Source organism: Pelodiscus sinensis, chromosome 4 (genome assembly GCF_052426305.1).
Source record: "Pelodiscus sinensis isolate ZL-2025 chromosome 4, ASM5242630v1, whole genome shotgun sequence".
In the NCBI taxonomy this organism is placed as follows: Eukaryota; Metazoa; Chordata; order Testudines; family Trionychidae; genus Pelodiscus; species Pelodiscus sinensis.
Window position 1 is genome coordinate 117,286,300 of NC_143055.1, and position 24,106 is coordinate 117,310,405.

The following is a 24,106-nucleotide window of genomic DNA, read 5'->3' on the forward strand; positions in this document are numbered from 1 at the left end:
GTGTGTGACTTGTTTGGTGCCTTATGGGGCAGGACTCCAGTCTTTGACAGTAAGTAGCCCTGGTTCTGAGCAATTTACCCTGGTTTGACCCTCTCAGCAATGCCCAGGCCACCTGATAAATTACACCTTGTAGTTTAACTGGCACATGCATCTGCAGTATTCAAGGGACAGTATCAACTTGTAGCATGGTTAATTGACACCTACCACCCCCATCCCTCCCAGTTTAAAATAATTTTGTATTTTACACCTATATACTCCTGCCAGATTTTAGGGTGTTACAATCAGTTTTCTTATTTTTTAAAAGGTTTTCTCTTCTCATCTCCTCTGTGTGTAAGCATACCACAAACATAAGAACTGATTATTTATACAGAAGGAACTAGTTGTACAAAAAGAGCTTGCAAATGCATAATCCAATAGAGGAAAAAAACTGTTTATTTTTCACTTGCAGTCATGTGTCATTTGTAACAGCAGTGTGTAAAGCTGGTAATTGTCTGTGAAGCTTTTTATTGTTGGCATTGCTTTAAATGAGGAGCATAAGTTCTAGAACACACACTTCAGATTTTCTAGGTCCTTCCAGGATGGGGAACCAGTGATAAAATCCCTGCCAATTGCCCCATGTGAACCAGGGAGAAAAAGTATATCATCAAAGAATGTAAGTTAGTACTTCTTTCTTATCCCAAACCTTTTATTTTATCATGTTCTAAACTAGAACAGGTTGAAATCTACCTTCCATGGCCCATTGATTCATGGAGAACGGAATTTTTTAACAGACCTGCCATCTAAAATTTGTTACATATAGATCCATTGGCAAAAGTGCATGCATGGTACATTTGTTTTAAACAGAGAAGTCACAGAATCAAATAATTGCTAATTAATTACAACTAAGATTCAGCAAACGCAAGTCCAGTGGCACCTTAAAGACTAACGGATCTATCTGAACCTAAGATTTGGTGGGTAAAAAGAACTTAGATGCATGAAGATCATGATCAAGTGCATCTGATTAAGTAAATTTTACCCACGAAAGATTATGCCCAAATAATTCTGTTAGTCTTTAAACTGCCACAGGACTCCTCATTGTTTTTCAGATACAGACTAACATAGCTACCCCTCTGAGACTTACTAAGGTTCAAAACTCAGATCAAAGTGTTGTGCCAAAGCTATTAATTGGTTTTGGTCAGATACCTCAAACTTGGGTGTCTGTTGTTGGACATCTCCACAGAAGTGGTCTGATTTTCAGACATGCTGAGAAATCAGTTTTCATAGAAATCAATGGGAATGCTGGGTGCTCAGCACCACTGAAAATCAGCCGGCTATTGTTGAAATATCTAAGGGTATGTCTAGACTGCATCCCTCTGTTGGCAGAGGGATGCAGATTAGGCAGGTTGACATTGCAAATGAGACAGGGATTTAAATATCCTGTGCCTAATTTGCATAAAAATGGCCACTGCATTTTTTCGACTTAGCACTTTGTCAGCAAAAAGCGGCAGTCTAGAGGGGGATCCATTGAGGAAAAAAAGCCTTTTTTGACAGATCCTGTAAACCTCTTTGCTTGAGGCATAAGGGATCTGATTCAGCAAAACTCCAGGGGGAGGGGTTGCTCAGTGGTTTGAGCATTAGCCTGCTAAACCCAAGGTTATGAGTTCAATGCTTGTGGAGGCCATTTAGGGATTTGGGGCAAAAGTTTGTCAGGGATGATACTTGGTCCTGCTGTGAAGGCAGGGGACTGGACTCAATGACCTTTTAGGTCCCTTCCAGTTCTAGGAGATAGGCAATCTCCATTAATTTAATTTTTTTTTTTTTAAAACACAGAGGCCATTTTGCATCCCTCTAATTTTCTATGTATGCTAAGCCCTTAATCTCTCAGAAATTTCAGCATGTACCTAATGAGTGCCTGTGAGGGATCCCATGTACTTCAAAGGGACTCCTCACATGAGTAAAGACAAGTGTGCCTGTGTGTGTGGGATAAGAACCCAAGTTTCACCCTTTTACTTTAATGTGTTCTTTGTCCATCCACGCCTTAAAATAAACAAAAACAAATGAAACATAGTTAAGACTTCCTTCCTTAATCCATGCATGACTTAACACATATCTTTGGCAAAAATTGTAGCCTGAGTCAATGCTATACATTTGCATACTGCTCTTACCCCAAAAGTGCAAACAAGAGTGGTACACAAAAGCGCAGACAGTGGTACACTGTACAAAAGTCGTCATCTGAATTATTTTAAGCAACCTAAGACATAGCTACTGATACTCCTGAAATATCACAGTCATGTCAAAAGAGCTGATACTTCATATTAATTTTATAACTATGTGTTATGACTCCATTAATATTAACTCATCTTGAGCTCTATTCAGGTTCCACTAAAGTCAGTAGTAATCTTGACATTGATTTCAGTAGTTATAGGACAGGGTCCTCTCCAAGAAATGGAAAAAGCAATCTCTCAGAACAAAAGATACTTGTTACAAATATTCACATTTGTATTATACAGGGATTGGCAATATCTTAAAATCCACTTTAAAAATCATAACACTGCAAAATGCTGTAAGCTTCTAAGAATATGACTCTGTGCTTGCTGAGTCATTACCATTAATGCAGTATATGCAAGGAAGTATTGTGAAATCATTTTGCAAGCTAACAGCAGAAGGTAATACAATGTGTGACTGTTTAAGACTCATTTTATTATTGCTTTACATCCCAACTTTTTTAGGTTGATGAAAAAAATGGGCTACAATCTGCTCTGGGTCACACCAGTTCAAATCTGGCACAACACCATTGAATCCTGAGAGCAGAATCTGATCCCACTCATTGTAACACTGAATGCTTTGCTTATTGCTATGGTCAGCAATCAAGTCAATAAGGCATGTAAAAGCCAAAGAGGAATGTGAGGGTGGTCGAGGATACTTCCAAAACCCATTGAATGGAGAAGGGGGATGGAAATAATGAGGGTATTAAATACCGAAGGAAAAAAGGCATTGTTTGCATATAGATGATGCTAAGAAAGACAAAAGCCAGGGTCAAATAGTTTCAGCAAACAACCTACAGAAGATACAAGGGCAAAACCAGGACAGGATGACAACTGGCCCCCACTTTCACACACACTGAATTTAATATTACAAATTTATGTCCCTAACCCCCAGATCTTTCACCTGAGTACTAGGTGCACAGGAGCTCACAGAGAAGGAATGCTTCTTCCCAGCCCCAGAGATTATGTTACAACTCTACTGATTGCCCTGGTTTCTGGAAGGAGTAATGGCCTGCTGGATCTGTAGAATTGTGGGTCCATAAGTCCTAACTCCTCTTCTTTCCCCTATTTCCCCTCCTAGAACTCCCTGACATAGAACTCTGCTCCTGGGTATGCACAGAATGTGGACTCTGTACACAAGCTTGAGCAGCCCATCTGCTTGTGCAGTAAAACTGCATTGGTTAGTCTTGTCTAGGTCCTGCCTGACACCAAATGTTATCACTAGGAATTGCACATGTGTAACTGAGGGCAGAATTTGGCTCTAATGTGCCAACAGGGAAAAAAATGAACTGGTATGTGTAGCGTGGGTGTGGGGGGAGAACAAATTTGCTGACAATTGGCTAGATAGGTGACAAGTCAATCATGATGGAGGGCTAAAAAGAGATGAAAAGCATTCATATCACAGATTGGTGTCCCCAAACCTTAAATGGTTGGACCTTTTTGGCCTTGTCCTTTCCTCCCTCCCTTTAGCAAACTACCAGATTCCTTACTTGACCCAGTATTAGCGCCAAGATAACTTCATAGTTTTCTGCTAAGCTGACTGGAAATCTTTGGTTTCTTGGTGAATCAGAAAATCTTCTGTAGCAAGTGTAGACACATCAGTGGAATCTGATGTGTGTCTGAACTGCATCTCTAATGGAAGCAATAAAGTCTTCTCAGGGAAGGAATTTCAGGGAAAGTTACTGTAGGACAATGGATCACCTCCAGAGACAGACAGCATCCACATCAGTGTTTGTCCCTAAGCACTTTTCTGGTTCAAGGGAGACTCTAGAATCACTTTTAGAAAGTGCTGGCTCCAGGTGAATGAAAGTAGAGAAAGAATCATAGTCATGGGCACTTCAAATGTACTTCTTAACAAATTACCATGAACTTCAGAATTAATTATTGTAGTGTTATTTTAAAGCATCCTCGGGAGGTTCTTTTCCAATAACAACTTGTAACTTGTTAAAACATATTCTACATTTGTTTAGACTGTAATCTATGCAGGGCAAGGACTGTCTTTAATGTGTGCTTATACTGCTCCTACCACCCTAATCTTAACTGGGGCATCTTGATTGGGGCTTCTGGACACAAATGTAATACAAGCAATAGTTAATAAGATATCTTGAGAGTTACGTATAGCATTTTATAACATTTTAGAGCATGTTATTTTAAGTCATGTGTGTCTAGTGGTAGTGCCACATGCACCAAAGACACTAGAGAGACCTTTCTAATTCCCTCAACTATCCTACCTAATCTCTCAAGGTTTCTTACGGACATACTGACATCACTCTATGTGATCCCATTGTGAATGCATTCCAGCCTGCACCCTGATGTTTTCAGTTACGGTTTATACTAAAGTTTATACTTATTGTTAACACAGTTGCAAACTAGAGTTGACTTGTTTTTTATTTAAAACCCACCCACCTCACAAAACTCCAGGGTTCCTCAGCAGGAGAAAACAAAAAGCGAGAAATAGCTCTTAAAAGCTTTTAGTGTGTGCCCAGAACAAGGAAATGCTCTCAGTTTGATGTACAACACAGTCCCTGGAATAAAACAGGACATTTTTATGAAGACTTTGAAAAAAATTCAGGCCAGCTGCTTGCTTGCTTGACATCAAATCTGTTAAACAAATTATGTTCCGTTACACCAGTAACTATTTTCTTCAGTGGAGTTAAACCCGCATAACAGAGAGCATAATTTACTCCATTGTGTGTCCCACCTGCAGGAGAGTCATAGCTAATGAGAAGGAGTTGGAGGAGATGTATAAACACAAAGAAAATATGGAAAGAGCAAAGCCACAAGGAACAAAATGCTAAGCTAGGAAAGTATTTTGAACATGAGGAACTAATAGGAATGAAAGATGAAAGAAACAAAACCATTATTCACAAGTAAATTTGTGATCTTGCATCTTGCAGTAAATCCCACATTCACAGTGGCATAGCCCTGTGCTACTACCCCCATTGGGGCCGTGGGAAATGACAGTTGGAATAAGAAGACAAGATAGATGAGTGAGGTAATATCTTTTATTGGATCAACTTCTGTTGCTGAGAGAGACAAGCACTTGAGCTACACAGAGATCTTCAGGTTGGGGTAGGAAGTCCATCTGAGGGAACTTTGGAAGATTGATCCCTCACATTAAAGTTTATGTTTTCCCACTCTCTCTGACTCAAAGATGAGAGGAAAAAAGGTCTTCATATCTGCACCTTTATGAATTCCAACAATAAGCAGTTGGTGTTTTATTTTCATCAATGAGTCTTTGAGCTAGTTGTGAGAATCCACCCTTTCAACAGAGGATTCACCACAGTCCACCAATGCTTAAATGATAGTCTGCATCCAACATGCTTGTTTTGGAGGTGAGGAGTATAACACTTCTAATCCTATCAGTAATCTGTAGAATGGGCATGGTGACAGTCCTAGAGCTCAGCTGAAATTCAGAACTCTCTTTCATACCCTTACAAAGTAATCTTCTAAACAAATTGTTTTCGTATTGAATGGTCCATTCCTCAAGCTAGTACTGTATAGAAAACTTTCTACTAGGAAAAAAAAGACTTGACAAAGATTTAAGTGCTTCTGATTGTGAGGTTGTATAGAGACTTGCAAGAGAGACTGGTACAGGGTGTGTATATTACTAATGAACTCAGTGGGTGCTGCTATATTATCTGCCATAATTCTGGGCAGTACTACTTCTGAATTCAATACTGTCTAGAAGAAATGTTGGTGCATGCAGTTGCTACATAGCTTACCTTGTGATGGCCGTCCAGGAACTACAAACACAGGTTGGACCTCTATAATCTGGACTTCCTGTGTGCAGCAACATCCACAGTCCAACATCTGTGGGTCCTCAAGGACTGGAACACTCATGGGGAAAAGATGGGAGCCCCATGCTCAGCAACTCCTCCCTGACAGAGCTTCCAGAGTACCACAAATAGCTCATTTGTGGTATTCAAGCTCAGGGAGCGAGGAGGAGGAGTAGGGATGGAGGATTCTTGGAGGAAGAGGCAGGGTGGCCATGGTGCACCACAGTCAGGGGCCAGGAGTAGTCTGGCAGCAGTGTAACTGATCTCCCAGACCCAGCCACAGGCTTCACAGCCACCCTGCCTCTTCCCCCATCACTGTCCATCAGTGCTGGCCCCTCTGGTGCCACCAGAGGAGAGCCCCACAGCTGACTCTGGGCAGAGAGGCTGTCATTGACCTCCCCTGGTCCAACAAATTCCCTGATTTGGGACCAGTCAGGTCCCAAGGGTGCCAGACCAGGGAGGTTCAACCTGTAGTACTTGGAATGGCATTGAATCATGAAACTTGATCCTGGATACCCAGGTAGAAGTAGTCTTCAGTTGGTACTAGATATTTCTTTGCTGGCATCCACTCAGCTATGTAAAAAACAATGAAGCAGCAGGCTGACTTGAAATACGCCATTCTAGTTTGCTGCCAACTATTCCATTGCTCATTTTGGCAGCACCATCCAAAAGGCCGTTTCATTGTCTGAGGAAGCCGGAATAAAGATGGATTCAAAGGCTGCCTAATGACTGTAATATAAATATACAAAAAATCTGATGATTTAATCTAAAAAGCTTTAGTTATTTGGTATAATAATGTAGAGAAGAAAAAAAAACACCCAATGACCAGAAAGTTTTCTTTTTTTATACTTATGACAAAAACTTCTCAAATGCTTCCAGGAAATCTGTGGAAGAGCTAAGCCCTTCTATGTCCAACAAATTATTCTTGCCATGACAGTGGAATAAATCAATCTCTTCCTCCTCTCCCTGTTCACAGTCTTCCTGTCCTTCTTCAAACAGTTTGGCCTCAGAAGTAGGAATAACAATGATACGTGGGACTGCAGTACTAATGATGGAGTCCAGGCCTCTGTTTATTTGAGTTTCTTGAGTTTCCCTTTGTGAGGTATCTGAGCCTCTTCCTTTGCCGATGCTGTTCAAGCCAACAGGAAGAGAAGCTGCTTCTAAGGAACTGGTCACCAATGCTTCAGGAGAATTCTGTAGGACTGACCTCGCAAGCAGCTTCTGTAAGTAGCTGGAGGAGACCAAAATCTAGGGTAAAAACAACAGTACATTTTTAGTACCATCATCTGACATATAACAACTGTAGGTTCTCACCCCACTGAATCTAGGATTTAGAATGTCTCATACCAGTCCATTGCATTTTAGGTGCCAGTTTTCTTGAGCTGCTTTCCCATTAACATTTGAGCCACTGCCCCAGAATGAAGTCAACATCACAATGAAGTCAATGTATTTCAATGTATGAACATTTGACAAATTGTCAGTTTTAGAAATGTACAACATGTACAACAAAATAATGATTGAGGTAAAGATACACATATTTGGTCAAACATCTTCAAAAATTTGGACTTCATCTCGTTTTATGCCATCATCAACCAAGAAGCTCATTCTGAAACACACAAAAGTATTAATTTATCTATTACTAATTTGAAATTGTATTGTACCCATTCTGCCATACGTTTTTGTGTCACTAAATCCTCAGCTGCTGCAAATCAGTACTGCTCCACTATCTTCCACTGGAGCTATGACAATTTACACCTCTGAAGGATTTGACCAACTTGTTTAGAAAAAAACCAACCTCTTCCTTGGAACACATTTAAATATAAAAGGGAGAAGGTTTTTTTTAGTGGTGATGCTTTTGGGGATGAAAGGAGAAACTTCTATGTGCTCACTCTCCAAAATGAAATTGATCTTTTTTCTCAAACATTTTTATTCGTTCTGTTCTGAATAGGCTCTCACTGCTGTAGTATTTGAGGATATGTCTACATTGAAATAAAAGAATTGGGGCACAGCCATAACTGGCTCACGTCAATGGATTCTGGTGCCTGTGGCTTGGAGTACGGGAATAAAAAATTGCGGTGTTGTTGTCCAAATTCAGGTTGGATCCCAGACTCTGAGTAGGGAGTCTGAGGTCCAGTCGAGCCTCAATGTCTACACAGTTATTTTTAGACTTGCAGCCTGACACAGGTTCTCAGACTCAGTGCTGCAGGTTTTTCATTACAGTGTAGAGATACCCTCATGGTTTAGAATAGCCTCTGCCCTCTCCCTTAAAGCTCTAATCCTGCATCGGATTCCTCAGATGTGCTTTAACTATTATTTCCTCAAACATTTTAATGCATTTCAGCCTGTCACATTCTGGCACCTTTTTCTGTATAATGAACAAAGAAGGCTCTCAGATTAAATATTTATACAGAATAGTTTGAATCTTCATTTATCTTCTCAAAATTCCATTTTCCCTGCCACAACCACAGTAACAATGTCAACAGATGTCCCCTGAGATCAGGGTGGTTAAAACCAATGATTTTTAATTTTTTTTAAAAATCAGATTTTTTAAATTCAAATTGGATGTTTTTTTAATCAATAAAACATTAATTGTCTCACTTAAAAATAACAGTTACAATTAAATCTTATCATAAATGTACTACGCCTACACCCACAATCTCATAAAAATGAATTCATGGTTCTAGTCGACAACCTATGGAACGCACGCCACTTATGGCACACGAGCCGATTTTCAGTGGCACGCGGAAGGGAGATCAACCCTACCCCTCTTCCCCTGTGCAGCCACTGGAGAGCGCTCTCTCCTCCCTGAAGCAGGTTAGGCTGCAGTGGGAGGAGGCAGCGCTGGGGCTGAGGTGCCTTAGCGGCATCTTGGCCTGTCCTGGAGGCACCACTGACATGGCCACGTGGTCCAGGGCCGGCCCTGGAGGCTGTAGGCACCACTGCCATGGCCATGCAGTCCAGGGCCGGTCCCGGTGGTAGCATTGCCATGGCCATGCAGTCTAGGGCTGACACGGGGCCACATGGCTGTGGCACTTCTGACCTCCGGGGCCAGCCCTGGACCACATGGGCCACAGCAGCGGGAGCCTCGGAGCCGGCTGCAGACCACAGTGGCAGTGGGGCATCTGGGGAAGCCCTGGACCGTGTCGACAGCAGCAGCAGGCCTTTAGGGCTGGGCCCAGACTACGTGGGCCCCAGCAGCACGGCCTCCCTCTGGGGCAGCCGGGACAGCATAGCTGCGGCCATTATTACAAGGGGGCACGAAGCCAGGTAAGGTCCCCTCTCATGCCCAAACCCTCCCCACTCCAATCCCCTCACTTCCCTCCCCCCAAGCCCTGGCACACCCAACTTGCACCAACACCCTTCCTTGCTCCTGCTCCCTCCACCTGGCCAGACATCCTCCTCCCAGCCTGCTTCTGCACTCTACCCTGCACCCAGACCTGGCAACTTCTCTCACTTCTGCACCCCACATCCCTCCCAGATACTGCACCCCATCTCTATCCTACTTACTGGCAGCCCTGTCTCGCAAACTGTACCCCCCAATTTTGTTTCTACCCCAGAGTCTAAGGAAGTCCATAAAATCCACTAACTCCAGAACCCTAGAAAAGCAAATTTGATCTATGGGAAGCCCTGAACCTCAGTCCCCCCGTCCACCAGGCTGGAGCACCAGAGGAGTGAGGTGTCTCAGTTGGGGCCATTATCAGTGAATGTTGGGGGGGTATTGGAGTTTTTTTGCTTCTCATTGTGTGGTCCCCAATTGATTTTTCTGTGGGTCAGTGACCCCCAATCCAGAAGGGATTCTCCACCCTTGCCATAAATCCAGAAAACACTGAAACCTTTTGTGTTGGACATAATATTTTACTTTGTTTAAAATGAAATTTGATTGTGACGGGTCCGCAGGGACCCGCACTTGGTCCTGCAAAGGCTCCACCACTTTTCCAGAGAGGGGGAAAAGCTGCACAGAGGAGGAACACCCGCACCGCCAACAAAGGTCCAGCGACCCACATTCATCGGTTACGGGAAGAGGTGAGCCGAGCCAGGGGGGAAGATGATGTGGCGGAATGCCAGGATGTCATCACAGCGGAGTGTCGGACCGGCACGTCCAACAGCAGGCCTGTTCAAAAGGGCAGTGGTCAGAGGAGCAAGGGAGGGCATTGGAAGACGGAGGCCAGAGAGGGACTGGGAAACAGCTCGACCCAGAGCCAGATCAGAATGGCAGCTGCCCTGAGAGGACCGCAACAGCGATGAGGGGAAGGAAGCCTCAGAGACTCCAGTAGGAACACTGGTCAGTGAGCAGTGGGACAAGGACAGTGAGGGGGGAAGGAAGCAGCCAGTGGCAGGGTGATACTGGTGCCTGTGGGCTGATGAGTTTCAGGCAAGCACCCCACCAGCCGTGTAGGGAGCTACTCGTCCCTACACCTTAGGGCCCCGGGCTGGGACCCAGTGTAGAGGGAGGGCCTGGGTCCCCCTCCCCCACCCGACCGGAGGGAGAGTGTAATCCTTACGTAGTCGGGGGACGACCAGCCCAATACACGGGACTATTGAACTTTGGACAGTTGGGTAGCGACCAGCCTGCGGGAATTTGGGGGATGTTAAGGTGGCAATTGGCACAGGGCCCTGCCCAGACGCATGGGTAGAGGCTTTGGGCTAAACTGAACCGTCACACTGATAAACTAACACGTGGCAGTTAAAATGCTTAATCTGTTTCATAATTTAAATTAAATCGTTCTCCCTAGCTGTAGCTGGTTCAGAAAATAGGATCCCCATATCCAGCATGCCCTTGCCTACCCTCCCTGCTCCTTCCCCCGGCACAAAGATCCGTGAATAAGTTAAATTTCGGGACGCCACTTCTGAAAGGTTGCCTACCTCTGCACTAAAAGGTAAGATCTGCATAATAATTTATTTATTAAGGTAGCTGCTGTAAGTACAACTTTTATTGACTTTAAAAAGTATCAGCGACACTCAAACCCATACATAGAGGAGAATAAATCAAATCTCAGCACTCCATCTCTGAAAAGTTGCTGACCCCTGTTCTCGTCTGTCCAGCCTAACAACCAGTTCTTGCTTCTTGAAAATTCTGGGTTTTCAATTTCTGTTTCTCAGCAGACTAACATGTGCAAAGACAGACACAACTAGATAGGATTGTTTTTGTTCTATGCTTATGTTGTGTTTACTGTGCCTGACACAGAGCTTCTGACATTTGATTTAGTGGTTCTAGTAAGGGCCTGCTAAATCGAACTCTGAGGGTGTCCCTGGTTGACACCAGTACTCCTCGATTTGCAAGGAGTAAGGGAAGAAGATGGGAGCATTTGCTCCTCTCCACTGTGGAGATGGTGCCAAACTCAGTTTAAGGTACATCAACTCCAGCTATGTTTCTTAGGGTATGCCTACACTTGCCCCCTAGTTCGGACTAGGGAGGCAAATGAAGCATACCGAAGTTGCTAATGAAGCATGGGATTTAAATATCCCGCACTTGATTGGCATATTCACGGCTGGTCACCATTTTAAAATGTCGGTAGCCTGAATTAACTTGCTGCGTGTAGACATAGTAGTCCGATCCAAAACCCATAAGAACATAAGAACACGAGAACGACCGTACTGGGTCAGACCAAAGGTCCATCTAGCCCAGTAGCCTGTCTGCTGACAGTGGCCAGCACCAGGTGCCCCAGAGAGAGTGGACCAAAGACAAATCAAGCAATTTGTCTCCTGCCATCCCTCTCCAGCCTCTGACAAACAGAGGCCAGGGACACCATTTTATCCCCTAGCTAATAGCCTTTTATGGACCTAACCTCTATGAAATTATCTAGCTTCTCTTTAAACTCTGTTACAGTCCTAGCCTTCATAGCCTCATCTGGCAAGGAGTTCCACAGGTAGACTACATGCTGTGTGAAGAAGAACTTTCTTTTATTACTTTTAAATCCGCTATCCATTAATTTCATTTGGTGTCCTCTACTTCTTCTATTATAGGAACTAATAAATAACTTTTCTTTATTCGCCCTCTCCACACCACTCATGATTTTATATACCTCTATCATATCCCCCTCAGTCTCCTCTTTTCTAAACTGAAAAGTCCCAGTCGTTTTAATCTAACTTCATATGGGACCCGTTCCAAACCCCTAATCATTTTAGTTGCCCTTTTCTGAACCCCTTTCAAGGCCAAAATATCTTTTTTTAGGTGAGGAGACCACATCTGTACACAGTATTCAAGATGTGGGCGTACCATAGTTTTATACAGGGACAGTAAGTTATTCTGTGTCTTATTTTCTATCCCTTTCTTAATAATTCCTAGCATCTTATTTGCCTTTTTGACTGCCACTGCACACTGTGTGGAAGTTTTCAGGGAACTATCCACAATAACTCCAAGATCTCTTTCCTGATTTGTCATAGCCAAATTAGCCCCCATCATACTGTATGTATAGTTGTGGTTATTTTTCCCGATGTGCATTACTTTACACTTATCCACATTAAATTTCATTTGCCATTTTGTTGCCCACTCACTCAGTTTGGTGATATATTTTTGGAGTCACTCACAGTCTGCTTCTGTCTTGACTATCCTAAATAGTTTGGTATCATCTGCAAACTTTACCACCTCACTGCTAACTGCTTTCTCCAGAACATTTATGAATAAGTTGAACAGGATTGGTCCCAGGACTGACCCTTGGGGGACACCACTAGTTACCCCTCTCCATTCTGAAACTTTACCATTTATTCCTACCCTTTGTTTCCTGTCTTTTAACCAGTTCTCAATCCAAGAAAGGACCTTCCCTCTTATCCCATGGCAATGTAATTTACACAAGAGCCTTTGGTGAGGGACCTTGTCAAAGGTTTTCTGAAAATCTAAGTATACTATATCTACTGGATCCCCCTTGTCTGCATGTTTGTTAACCTCTTCAAAGAACTCTAATAGATTAGTAAGACAAGATTTCCCTTTACAGAAACCATGTTGACTTTTGTCCAACAAATTATGTTCTTCTACGTGCCTCACAATTTTATTCTTAACTATTGTTTTGACTAACTTGCCCAGTACTGAAATTAGACTTACTGGTCTGTAACTGCCAGGATCGCCTCTAGAGCCCTTTTTAAATATTGGTGTCGCATTGGCTACCTTCCAGTCATCAGGTACAGAAGCCAATTTAAACAGATAATAGTTCAGCAAAATCCCATTTGAGTTCTTTTAGAACCCCTGGATGAATGCCATCCGGTCCCGAATATTTGTTGACATTAAGTTTTTCTATTTGTTCCAAAACCTCCTCTAATGCCAGTTCAATCCAGGACAGTTCCTCAGATTCATCACTCACAAAGGATGGTGCAGATTTCGGAATCTCCCTAACGTCCTCAGCCGTGAAGACTGAAGCAAAGAAATTATTTAGTTTATCCGCAATGGCTTTATCGTCCTTGATTGCTCCTTTTGTATCTCGATCGTCTAGGGGACTCTCAGGTTTTTTAGCAGGCTTCCTGCTTCTAATGTACTTAAAAAACATTTTGTTATTTCTGAGTTTTTGGCTAGCTGTTTCTCAAAATCTTTTTTTGCTTTTCTTATTACATTTTTACACTTAATTTGGCAGTGTTTATATTCCTTTCTATTTATCTCACTAGGATTGGACTTCCACTTCTTAAAAGATGTCTTTTTGTCCCTCACTGCTTCTTTTACATGGTAGCTCTTTTTTAGGTCTCTTGCTATGTTTTTTAATTTGGGATATACATTTAAGTTGGGCCTCTATTATGGTGTCTTTAAAAGTTCAATCCTAACTCCTGCCCCTGCCCGGAGCAGGAGGCAAGAGCAAAGGATGTGCGTGCACCTCTCCCCGTTCCTCCCAGCTGGCAAGTTAAGAACAAGGGGCAAGAACAGCCCGCCAAAGCTGTGCCATGCTCCAGCGAGGCTTGAACCAAGAGGGGCAGCCACCCAGCCAGCTGGCCACCGCAATTTATTCTTAGAGATGCCGCAATCAACTGGTCGATTGTGATCAACGGGTTGGTGACCACAGATGCAGATGAAGATGTGGATATGTCTGAAGAACAATGTGGCTCAACTTTGCAATGTAGCATTCTTCAAGACTCTCTCTCTATGCCTTTTAGTGTAAGTGTGATTTAACAAGTAAATTCCAAAGCTGTTTGCTATGTGGGATATTGCTAGAAAAAAAGTTTAGCTTAGCCAATGGCTTGTTTAATTAGCTAATTAGGTTTAGAATCTATCACCCAAATATACAGTACAGAAAGATGAAGTAAAAGAAATCTAGAGTTACCAGTTGCTAATGTGTGTCATTTTCTTATTTTATATTACAGAGTACATTCCCCTTATTTTGGAACATCATGGTCACAGACCAGAATGGTGATACGATAAGTCTATTCCCTATTTTACTTCAGCATTACTCAGCTTTCCCAAAGATACACCATCCTCAACTTGTTTTCAATGGGGCCAATTCCAAAACTAAGTGCACTCTAAACCAGGGCTACGCAACCCAGGGCCCGTGGGCCACATACAGCCCATTTGTTTGTGGCCCACAAAGCAGTTTGGGTTTATGTGGGGCTCAACACATGGCCAGCACGTGGGATCCTTTGAACATGGCCTCCACTGGGAACATGTGCCACAACAGTGAGGCATCTCCCAGGCAGGGTGAGCATTGAAAGACGCAAGCAGGCGGGCTGGCTGAACAGACGGGTACAGGGTATCGGCATTTCTAGCCCCCAGGGAGGAGGTATCGGGAGCTCTGGGGCATTGTGGGAAGTGCTGGCTGCTTAGCCTTGTGGGCAGAGCTTGAGAGGTGCTGACTGGCTCACACTGGCCACGATTGGGTCCGGCACCCTGACTTAATGTTTAATCTTTTTATTCATGCCTGTCAGTGTGAAAGAAGCTATTTGCATATATATTTGCATGTATATGCAACCAACTTAAGTTGCAGCCCTTGGCATGTGCTGTGAGTATCATTGTGGCCCCCGGGGCTTCCAAAGTTGTGTAGTCCTGCTCTATACATAGTCTTAGCTTTTTTGGTATATTGGAAACAGATCTGCATCAAAATGACAGTGGGAGTGGGGGAAGATGAGAGCTAGTTATGGCAGTTTTAAGGACACTGCACATTTAGTGTTCTAAGGACTTGTCTGTTAGAGTTAATAAAATCTGAAAATTAAAGAAAAATAGTTTAAGAACAGTCGTCAGCCAGCAACTTGGGAGACTGCTGCAATTGCAAACGTGAAACATTTATGTACCATTTAAGATTTAGTTTAATAAAATAAAGTGTTATTGTGTTTCTGTGTGTGATTTAGTTCTTACCATTCCTAATGTACTGCTGCAGCATGTGCGACTTGACATAGGTAATGAATACTATGTACTATTTTCTAAATTAATAAAAATCTATCCACAAAGTGTACCCTCTGAGATGTTGTAAGATGTTGTATTGAGAGGTACATTAACATGTTTTAGTGATCACATTTGCACCATTATTTAAAGAAATATGTGAAGAACTATCAGTGGGAAACTTGATTTAAATCAATACTTTTTTTTGGTGATTTTAATCAATCCACCCTGCCTTAAGATGTATTGTATATTCCTCAACTTGCCAGTAGGTGGAACTGTAACCATAAGAAATACAGATAGTACGATATTTAATAACAATTAGGGGAAAGAAAATAATATCACTTTTTTGGCTTCAGACATTCTTCAGTTTCTCTTCTCTGATCTATGATGATTTGTGATTATGATGAGCTATGATGACTATTTTAGTTTACATAAAAAATCAAATATCAGCAGGAATATGAAAAAACAACCACAACCATCACTAGCATTTTTTTAAAGTAAATAATAATAAAGCAAGTTTTTTGTAATGTGACTAATATTTTTAAAGTATAATGAAACTGGTTTTTGTTTTTTTGGGAGAACATGTACATTCTTTAATAAGCTCGACCAAAGAAACAGAAGGGAGAGCGAAAGAAACAGAGAACTTCCTTTTAAAAATCAATTTAATGTTTTTCTCTCTCATTGCCAGGGACTCCTGAGTACCAAACTTGGCTCTGATGAGTCCCTCTATGACTTTAGCATGTTGCGTCACCCTTCTTCCTACATTTTCCCATGTCCAAAATTCTGGGAATCCCTCACAAGAATGCTATGAAGATTAATGGGGCATTATCTAATTGAAATATTACCATATTGATCACTGTTATGTATTTGCAACAAATTTTGTACAAAATGAGGCATGCAAGTCATCTATGGAACAGTTATAATCTGTTGCATATGATTATATCATCTGTATACATGTATCCTTTTTGTATGTGAAGATATGAATACCAGCTGTGTGTACCTGCATTTCAAATGATTGGCCTCTATGGTAAGACCCATGAGGTATTTACAGAGCACATTGTGAAGGGACTATTCTTGAAGGACCATTCAACTTGTAACACTTAAGAGTATGTCTACACTGCATTCCTCTTTCGAGAGAGGAATGCAAATACAGCTGAGCAAAATTGCAAATGAAGCGCGGATTTGAATTTCCCATGCTTCATTTGCATAATTGCGTCCTGGCGCTTTTTCGAAATACCCTATTTCGAGATAAAAAACGCCCTGTAGATGCGGTTATTTCTAGAAAAAAACCTTATTTCGAAATAATCCTTACCAAGTGAGGGTTATTTTGAAAAAAGGTTTTTTCTTGAAATAACCATGTCTACACAGCGTTTTTTATCTCGAAATAGGGTATTTTGAAAAAGCGCCAGGACGTGATTATGCAAATGAAGCGCAGGAAATTCAAATCCGAGCTTCATTTACAATTTTGCTCAGCTGCACTTGCATTCCTCTCTTGAAGGAGGAATGCAGTGTAGACATCCCCTTAGATCACAGAAAATAATAAGAATCTACTTTTTTGTTAGACTGATTGCAAAAAATCCACTCATATCTGAATCCACTGTTTTTCGTGGTGATACAAAAAGCTAGAATGTCTCTTGGAACTGCTTTTATGACATCTCCTTAACCAGTGTCATGAGATGGAAGTTACATTTGTGACTGCTTTGCTAAGAGGGAATAACCTTTCAGGATGTCTATGTCTACACTGGCCCCAAATTCCGGAAAAGGGATGCAAAGCAGGTAAGTCAGAATAGGGAAATCCGCGGGGGATTTAAATATCCCCCGCGGATTTAAATAAACATGCCCGCCGCTTTCTTTTCGGCTTGGGGAAAAGCCGGAAAAAAGCGTCTAGACTGGCGCGATCCTCCGGAATAAATCCCTTTTCTGGAGGATCTCTTATTCCTACTTTCAGTTTTCCCTGCTCTTTACTTCCTTCTGAGACGACAGGGATTGAAAATAACAAGAATTCTGCTGTCTTAGCATTTCATAGAGCAGATTCCCTGTTATTTCTAACAAGCAGACTACTCACAGGAGCAAGGCAGGCCTTTTGCTCAAAGGGGAAATCTCTTACAATCTGGCTGCCATGATCTAAAAGCTTGAACTTCAACAGTTCCCTGCTAAAGAACCCATCTCATCAGCTCCAAGGCATTAGTAGATTAAAAAACCCTATTTGTACATAGTCCAGCCACTGGAAGAAGATAAAGATACAGCTCAGCTTTCAGGTAGGAATAAGAGATCCTCCGGAAAAGGGCTTTAGTCCGGAGGATCGCGCCAGTCTAGACGCTTTTTTCCGGCTTTTTCCCAAGCCGGAAAAAAAGCGGCGGACATGTTTATTTAAATCCGCGGGGGATATTTAAATTCCCCGCGGATTTCCCTATTCTGACTTACCTACTTTGCATCACTTTTCCGGAATTTGGGGCCAGTGTAGACGTAGCCGATATGTTTGTCCTATTTCTCAGCAGCGTGACTGGAATCTGATGTTGTGATCCACAATGGTGTGGTTACAGTTAGTAAATGTCTGCACAACGTTCTGAATGTGGAAAACATGATGTATTAATATTTACTTTCCTAAAATAATTGCAGTGATGACTATATTAAAAAAACACTTGGTGAGAGAGAAAAAGGAAGTGGTTATGGAAAGATAGAGTCCTCTGTCTGACAACGAGATGCAACATTAAAAAGAAAGATATAATAAATACTTCACTCCTTAGGATATTTCTTACAAGGCAGAAAACTAGTCTTGCTCTTTGTTTTATAAAGCACCTTGTACATTTATGATAAAATATACATTTATATATTGATCTTGAGTATCTCCTCAGTTCTCCTCTTCTCAACATACTTTAGCTGTCTTTCTCCTATTGGGCATATTTCTTTAGCACTGATAAATCATAGTACTAAAGCTCCTAATATTAGTATATTGCAACATGATACAAGCTGAGCTGTATCTTTATCTTCTTCCAGTGGCTGGACTATGTACAAATAGGGTTTTTTAATCTACTAATGCCTTGGAGCTGATGAGATGGGTTCTTTAGCAGGGAACTGTTGAAGTTCAAGCTTTTAGATCATGGCAGCCAGATTGTAAGAGATTTCCCCTTTGAGCAAAAGGCCTGCCTTGCTCCTGTGAGTAGTCTGCTTGTTAGAAATAACAGGGAATCTGCTCTATGAAATGCTAAGACAGCAGAATTCTTGTTAATTTCAATCCCTATCATCGCAGAAGGAAGTAAAGAGCAGGGAGAACAGAAGAATGGCATAATGGGGTGACAAGAAATACAACAACAGAGGTTACTGAATGATAGCATTGTAGCAGTCCATGACTTTGAGGGCTAATCATTAAAAGTAGGGGGAATCATTAAAAACTTACCATTTGGAATAGTGTTAAAATACGAGCCTTCAATATCCCTATACGTCTCCTATGCTCAGCATACATAATCATTTCTCTGCCATGGGTATTCCTGTAGTGCCCAAGCCCGTTGTATTTCAGATTTTAATCTAGACATATAGGTACAGTAAATATTGTGGCTATCTTTTGGTAGTGCAGGTGTGCAAAAGCGGGTAAGGGGACGGCCCTGTGAAATCAATATTACATGCTACCTGCACATAGTAACTGTAGGAATGTCACGCTACCAACAAAACCTAGTCACTGTCTCAGGACACATCCCTTTGCTGAATCTGAAGAAAATTTCTGTGTGTGGTTTGAAGCGTGTCTCTCTCTCCAGCAGAACTTGGTCCTATAGAAAATATTCACCTACCCACCTTGTCTCTCACATGGTTTAGTGTCCTTCTGAATTTGATGTGTAATCATGTCAATCCATTCATCTCAATCACTCTCAAGTGCTAACACAAAAGGCACTCTCCCCTAACATGCTGCAGAGTGCTGAGAGGCATTGTGCCTGGAGTGGTAATTACTGCCATATGCTGGTCTTGGCTATAGATCAGCAATCCACCCACAATTCTGCATTAAGCAATCTTGATCTGAATCAACAGACAACATATGAAGGTATCTAGGATACAATAAGCTTCCACATCTTGACAGGAAGGACAGTTTTGTTTTGTTTTGATTAAGGTAGAGCAGGGGAAAAGTGAGATTATTTACTCCCTCACAAACTTTACTATATTCCTTGGCCTGAGTACAACACACAGTTAGATCAACAGTAGGTTTAAAGTGTTACAACCAAAATCTGTCATAGACAATCTGGTTGTGCTGTCTAGAAGTCTAAAGTAAACCCCTAAAAGGTCAGCTTTGTGTTCCGAGGGCAACCAGAAGACCTGATGTTGAAGCATTCTCACTGATCTTGAGGATACCTGCTGGAAGCTATTCAGGCATGCTTGTGCATGTAAGCAGCACAAAGAAGGGCTTTGCGCTATGCACCTGGGAGAGACAGTCTGAATATCATGAAAGCTGCTAGCTGCAGCATTGTAAACCACATATGCCAGTGAATAGTACTGAGAGCAGTAGAGTGCAGGAACCCAATAAAGGGCTACTTATCAGACTTACTAAACAGCCATCCTATAAGGACAAAAATCAGCCTACCCCCTCATTCTTCTTGAGGAGAAGAAAGAGTGTGGCCAAATTACAGTCATTGAGATAATTAATTACTATGGGCCAAAATATCTGTAAAGAAAACCTCCGCTTCTCTCAGAAAAAAAAGGAGGGGAAAAAAAGAAGAGATTAAATTTGGAGGTGCCTGCAGTGAATCCCCTAACTCTTCTTCCTCTCCACTGTGTCGGGCATTATGTCTAGACATCTATTTAGCAAAGGAGTTCTGAAGTAAGGTGAGATCACTCAGTTTAGGTCCATTCCTGCTGGCAGGAACTGGACATTTCAGACACCCAACCTTGTGACTCAGGGTTAGATGGACACTTCACAGCCAGGGTCCCTTTCCCACTTTCTTCGGCAGAGAGAGGCGTAAGCCTCTACCATTTCCCAAGGCTTCCAAAGCCAAGGCCTGAATATAGCTCCTCAGTATAAAACACTGGCTGCCTTCCTCACTCAGGGTATGTCTACACTACAGCGCTAGTTCGAACTAACTTAGTTCGAATTAGTTAATTCGAACTAAGCTAGTTCGAACTAACGCGTCTAGAACTAAAAACTAGTTCGAACTAGCGTTTTGCTAGTTCGAACTAGCAAGTCCACATTGAGTGGACTCTGAACAGGGCTTAAGGATGGCCGGAAGCAGTGCCGGCAGGGCATAAAAGGAGGACTTAGAGCATGGAGATGCTGTCTCAGGCTAGCCGAGGGCTGCGCTTAAAGGGTCCCGACCCCCACCCCGGACACACAGTTCTAAGGGGTGCCCCGCTTGCAAAGAAGTTCTGGCTTGGAGTGCCCTGAGTGCCCACACTGGGCACATCACACCACTCGGCCATCAGCCCGGCTGCACTTGCCGCAGGCTGCCATCTGGGGAGAGGGAGTAATTGGGGGGCTGCAGGAGAGCTTCCACCCCCAGAAGCCCGCAGAGCCAGCCCAGTCCTCCCCATCGGGGGCTCGTACCCCATTCCTCCCTCACCTCCTTCCACTTACCCTTCCTTAGCCCCCCTTCTTATTGATGTACAAAATAAAGATAACGTTTCTTCCAACATTGACTCTGTCTTTATTGAAAAAAAACTGGGGGAGACTGGGAAAAGGAGGTGGGAGAGGGGAAGAGAAAGGCTGGGAGAGGGGAGGGCAACTAACATGATCAGGGGGTGGGGACAGGTCCCAGATGAAGAAAGGCTACAGAGACTGGGACTGTTCAGCTTAGAAAAGAGGAGACAGAGGGGGGACAGGATAGAGGGCTCTAAAAGCAGGAGTTGGGTGGAGAGGTTGCATACAGAAAAGCTCTTCATTAGTTCCCATAAAGAAGGACTAGAGGACACCAAAGGAAAGGAATGGGTAGCAGGCTTGAAACTAGTAAGAGAAAGTTGTTGTTGTTGACAAAGCAAATAGTTAACCTGTGGAACTCCTTGCTGCAGGAGGCTGTGAAGGCTACAACTAGAACAGAGTTTAAAGGGAAGTGAGATAAAGTCATGGAGGTTGGGTCCATGGAGTCCTATTAGCCAGAGGGTAGGAGTGGTGTCCCTGCCCAAAGTTTGTGGAAGGCTGGAGAGGGATGGCATGAGACAAATGGCTTGGTCATTGTCTTCGGTCCATCCCCTCCAGGGTCCCTAGGGTTGGCCGCTGTTGGCAGACAGGCTACTGGGCTAGATGGACCTTTGGTCTGACCCAGTACGGCCATTGTAAGCTCAGGGCTCAGGGTCGGGGGTCTCAGTGGACCCCCTTGATTTTCATGCACACCTGGTCCTGGGTGGCCAGGCTGGCAGCTCTCCTGCCCTAGACGGCCACTTTCCTGTGCCTAGTGAGGAGATCGTGGACGAGGTCCACGATGTCTGCACTAGCCCAGGAAGGTGCCCTCCTCTTGCGGTCCAGGGCAAGCTCCCGGGAGCCGCCAGCCTGGTCCCGGCAAGAGGGGGAGGGCTGGGGGGCATCGGGTGGGTGGCTCTGTGCCGTGCCAGGTGCAGGGTCTGCTAGCTGGGTGCTGGCAGGCTTGCACCTGGCACGGGCACCGTAGCCAGCCCGTGCCCCTTTAAGGGGTCCGGGGCCAGGAGGGGGGCATAGAGTTTCCCTGGTGTTGGCCAGAGTGGCCACCAGGGAAACCTGGGGAGGGCTAGCCTCCCACTAGTTCGAACTAAAGGGCTACACAGCCCTTAGTTCGAACTAGCTAGTTCGAACTAGGCGTTAGTCCTCGTAAAATGAGGTTTACCTAGTTCGAACTAAGCGCTCCGCTAGTTCGATTCAAATTCGAACTAGCGGAGCGCTAGTGTAGCGCCTATTAAAGTTAGTTCGAACTAACGTCCGTTAGTTCGAACTAACTTTGTAGTGTAGACATACCCTCAGAGACTGGAAACAAACGGTATGTCTGAGCCAAATCCATGCCTGTTGTATATCCAAGAAGCTTAATTGATTTACACAGAAATATGCCAGTTCACACTAGGCAAGGCTCTTGGCTCAGGGTTGATGACAGAGGTGGGATTTGGCACCAGATCTCTTGCCCTTAGCAGGTCCTTCATTGACACTCAAGGAGCAGACCTTCCCGTTTTCCATAGTGGCTCACCAAGCCACAGAACACTGGCCTACATGGTGGCACTTGATCTCTGTCATCATTGTCTTTTTTGGGTGTAAAGTGATGAAGCTGATGTGACTTTTGCTGTGGTACTACCTGGAATGAAAGAAAGCAAGGGAGGCATCACACCGCACTCAGTTATTTAATTGACATTGCCCAAAATTCCGTAAAGCTTCAATGTAACTCTTCAGCCAGCAGCTATGTTTTATTGGTCCTGATTCCCATTTACATAAAGGCCCCTTTATCCCATCCTAGCAGTGTGAAAGGGCCTTACAGTAGAAAGTAAATGCATGTACATTCATTTAAAGTCCCCTTTACGTTGCTTTAGCAGCATAAAGGGGCCACAAATGTCAATGAGGATCAGGCACATTATTTATACAGCAGCAACGGTGCAGTGAATGCTTTTATGGATGAGAGCAGAGGGTCCCTGTCTCAGAGAGCTTGCAATCTAAAAAGAGCACATGTAGATGAAGCGCAGAGATGGGATGCAAAAGCACAAGTTGACAATACCATACAACTGGTCAGTGACAATCATTTTTACGCTGTTTTTTAAAAATGATTTTCTAATGGCTACTTTGCTGATGCTTTATAAAGGGGAGGACTAAGGTTTTACAGGCCTTGTGGAAGAGGAGATGTGGAAGAGACATGTGAAGGAAGAGTGTAAATAGATTTGGGAGTAGGGAGCTCAGTTTGCTGTGATTCTCAGGATAGCTCCTAACTTGAACTATGCTGTCTCTAGAAAAACAAAACCAAACCAAATCCCAGAGATGCAGAAGGAAAGAAAGGTGACAGCATCAGGTGACACTTTTTATGGTGTATTGTTATTTCAGTTAGACATGTTGCAGTTACCCGCGTGAAAAGCTGGAAAACTTCAAACCAGGGAGTATTAGCTAACCTGCTAGTAGATTAGGGAATGTGAATTTTATGCTTTTGTCTACTGATAGTGTAACATTGGCATATTTTTTCCATGTGATTCACAGCAGTACTGTAACTGGCAGTCCAGTGATACTGAAGTGCTGACAAGAGCTCACTTAGTATCTTCCAAAGATTCACTTCTGGAAAAGTGGCACTTGGGAAAATGACACCAAACTACTGCAGTTTGGTTAGTAGTTTTGCTGCATCCACAAGAAATGTGGCCAGTACTCACCATCTCCAGTTTCAGTGAGAGAAGGGGGGCAAGCTGCAAGCTTCTCTCAGGGAGAAATGGGAGTTTCTCTCTCCTCTTCCCCCTCAACAAAGATAAAACATTTTTAATGTATACTAAAAGGAGGGTTCAAAAAAAGAGACCTCCACAACTTCTGAATTGGTCTTGAAGCCCTGGTTTTGTAGCAAATGTAGTCTGCCACCACTTGGAGGGGAGTTCCTTAGATTTGGGAGAGGGATGAGATGAATGAGGACACGTCTACATTGCCAGGAAGATCAACACTGTGGCGGTTGATCTTCCAACATTTGATTTAGTGGGTCTAGTGTGGACACACTAAATCAAACACTGAGGGCACCCCATCAATGCTAATGCTTCTTGCTGTTATAAGGAGTAAGGGAAGTCAACAGGAGTGTTTCTCCTATCGACCTCCCACTGCAAGGACAGCTCCCTAGCTCGGCTTAAAGTATGTCAATTCCAGCTACAATATTTAGGTAGCTGGAACTGTGTACCTTAAGCCA

General features: G+C 43.2%; 1 protein-coding gene across 4 annotated transcripts in view; it reads right to left on the reverse strand.

The window, feature by feature from the left end:
• Positions 1–478: 478 nt before the first annotated feature.
• LOC102450363 (melanopsin-like) overlaps positions 479–24,106 on the reverse strand; it is a 102,020-nt gene continuing 78,392 nt past the window's right edge. For 3 of the 4 annotated variants that reach the window (XM_075929614.2, XM_075929613.2, XM_075929615.2), the window contains one exon: positions 479–7,270. In XM_075929614.2, coding sequence (XP_075785729.1) covers positions 6,872–7,270 — 399 coding nt within the window. In that variant the 3' untranslated portion in view covers positions 479–6,871. Of the gene's footprint in view, positions 7,271–23,591; positions 23,674–24,106 lie in introns of all 4 variants that reach the window. The other variant, XM_089778073.1, reaches the window with a different exon arrangement.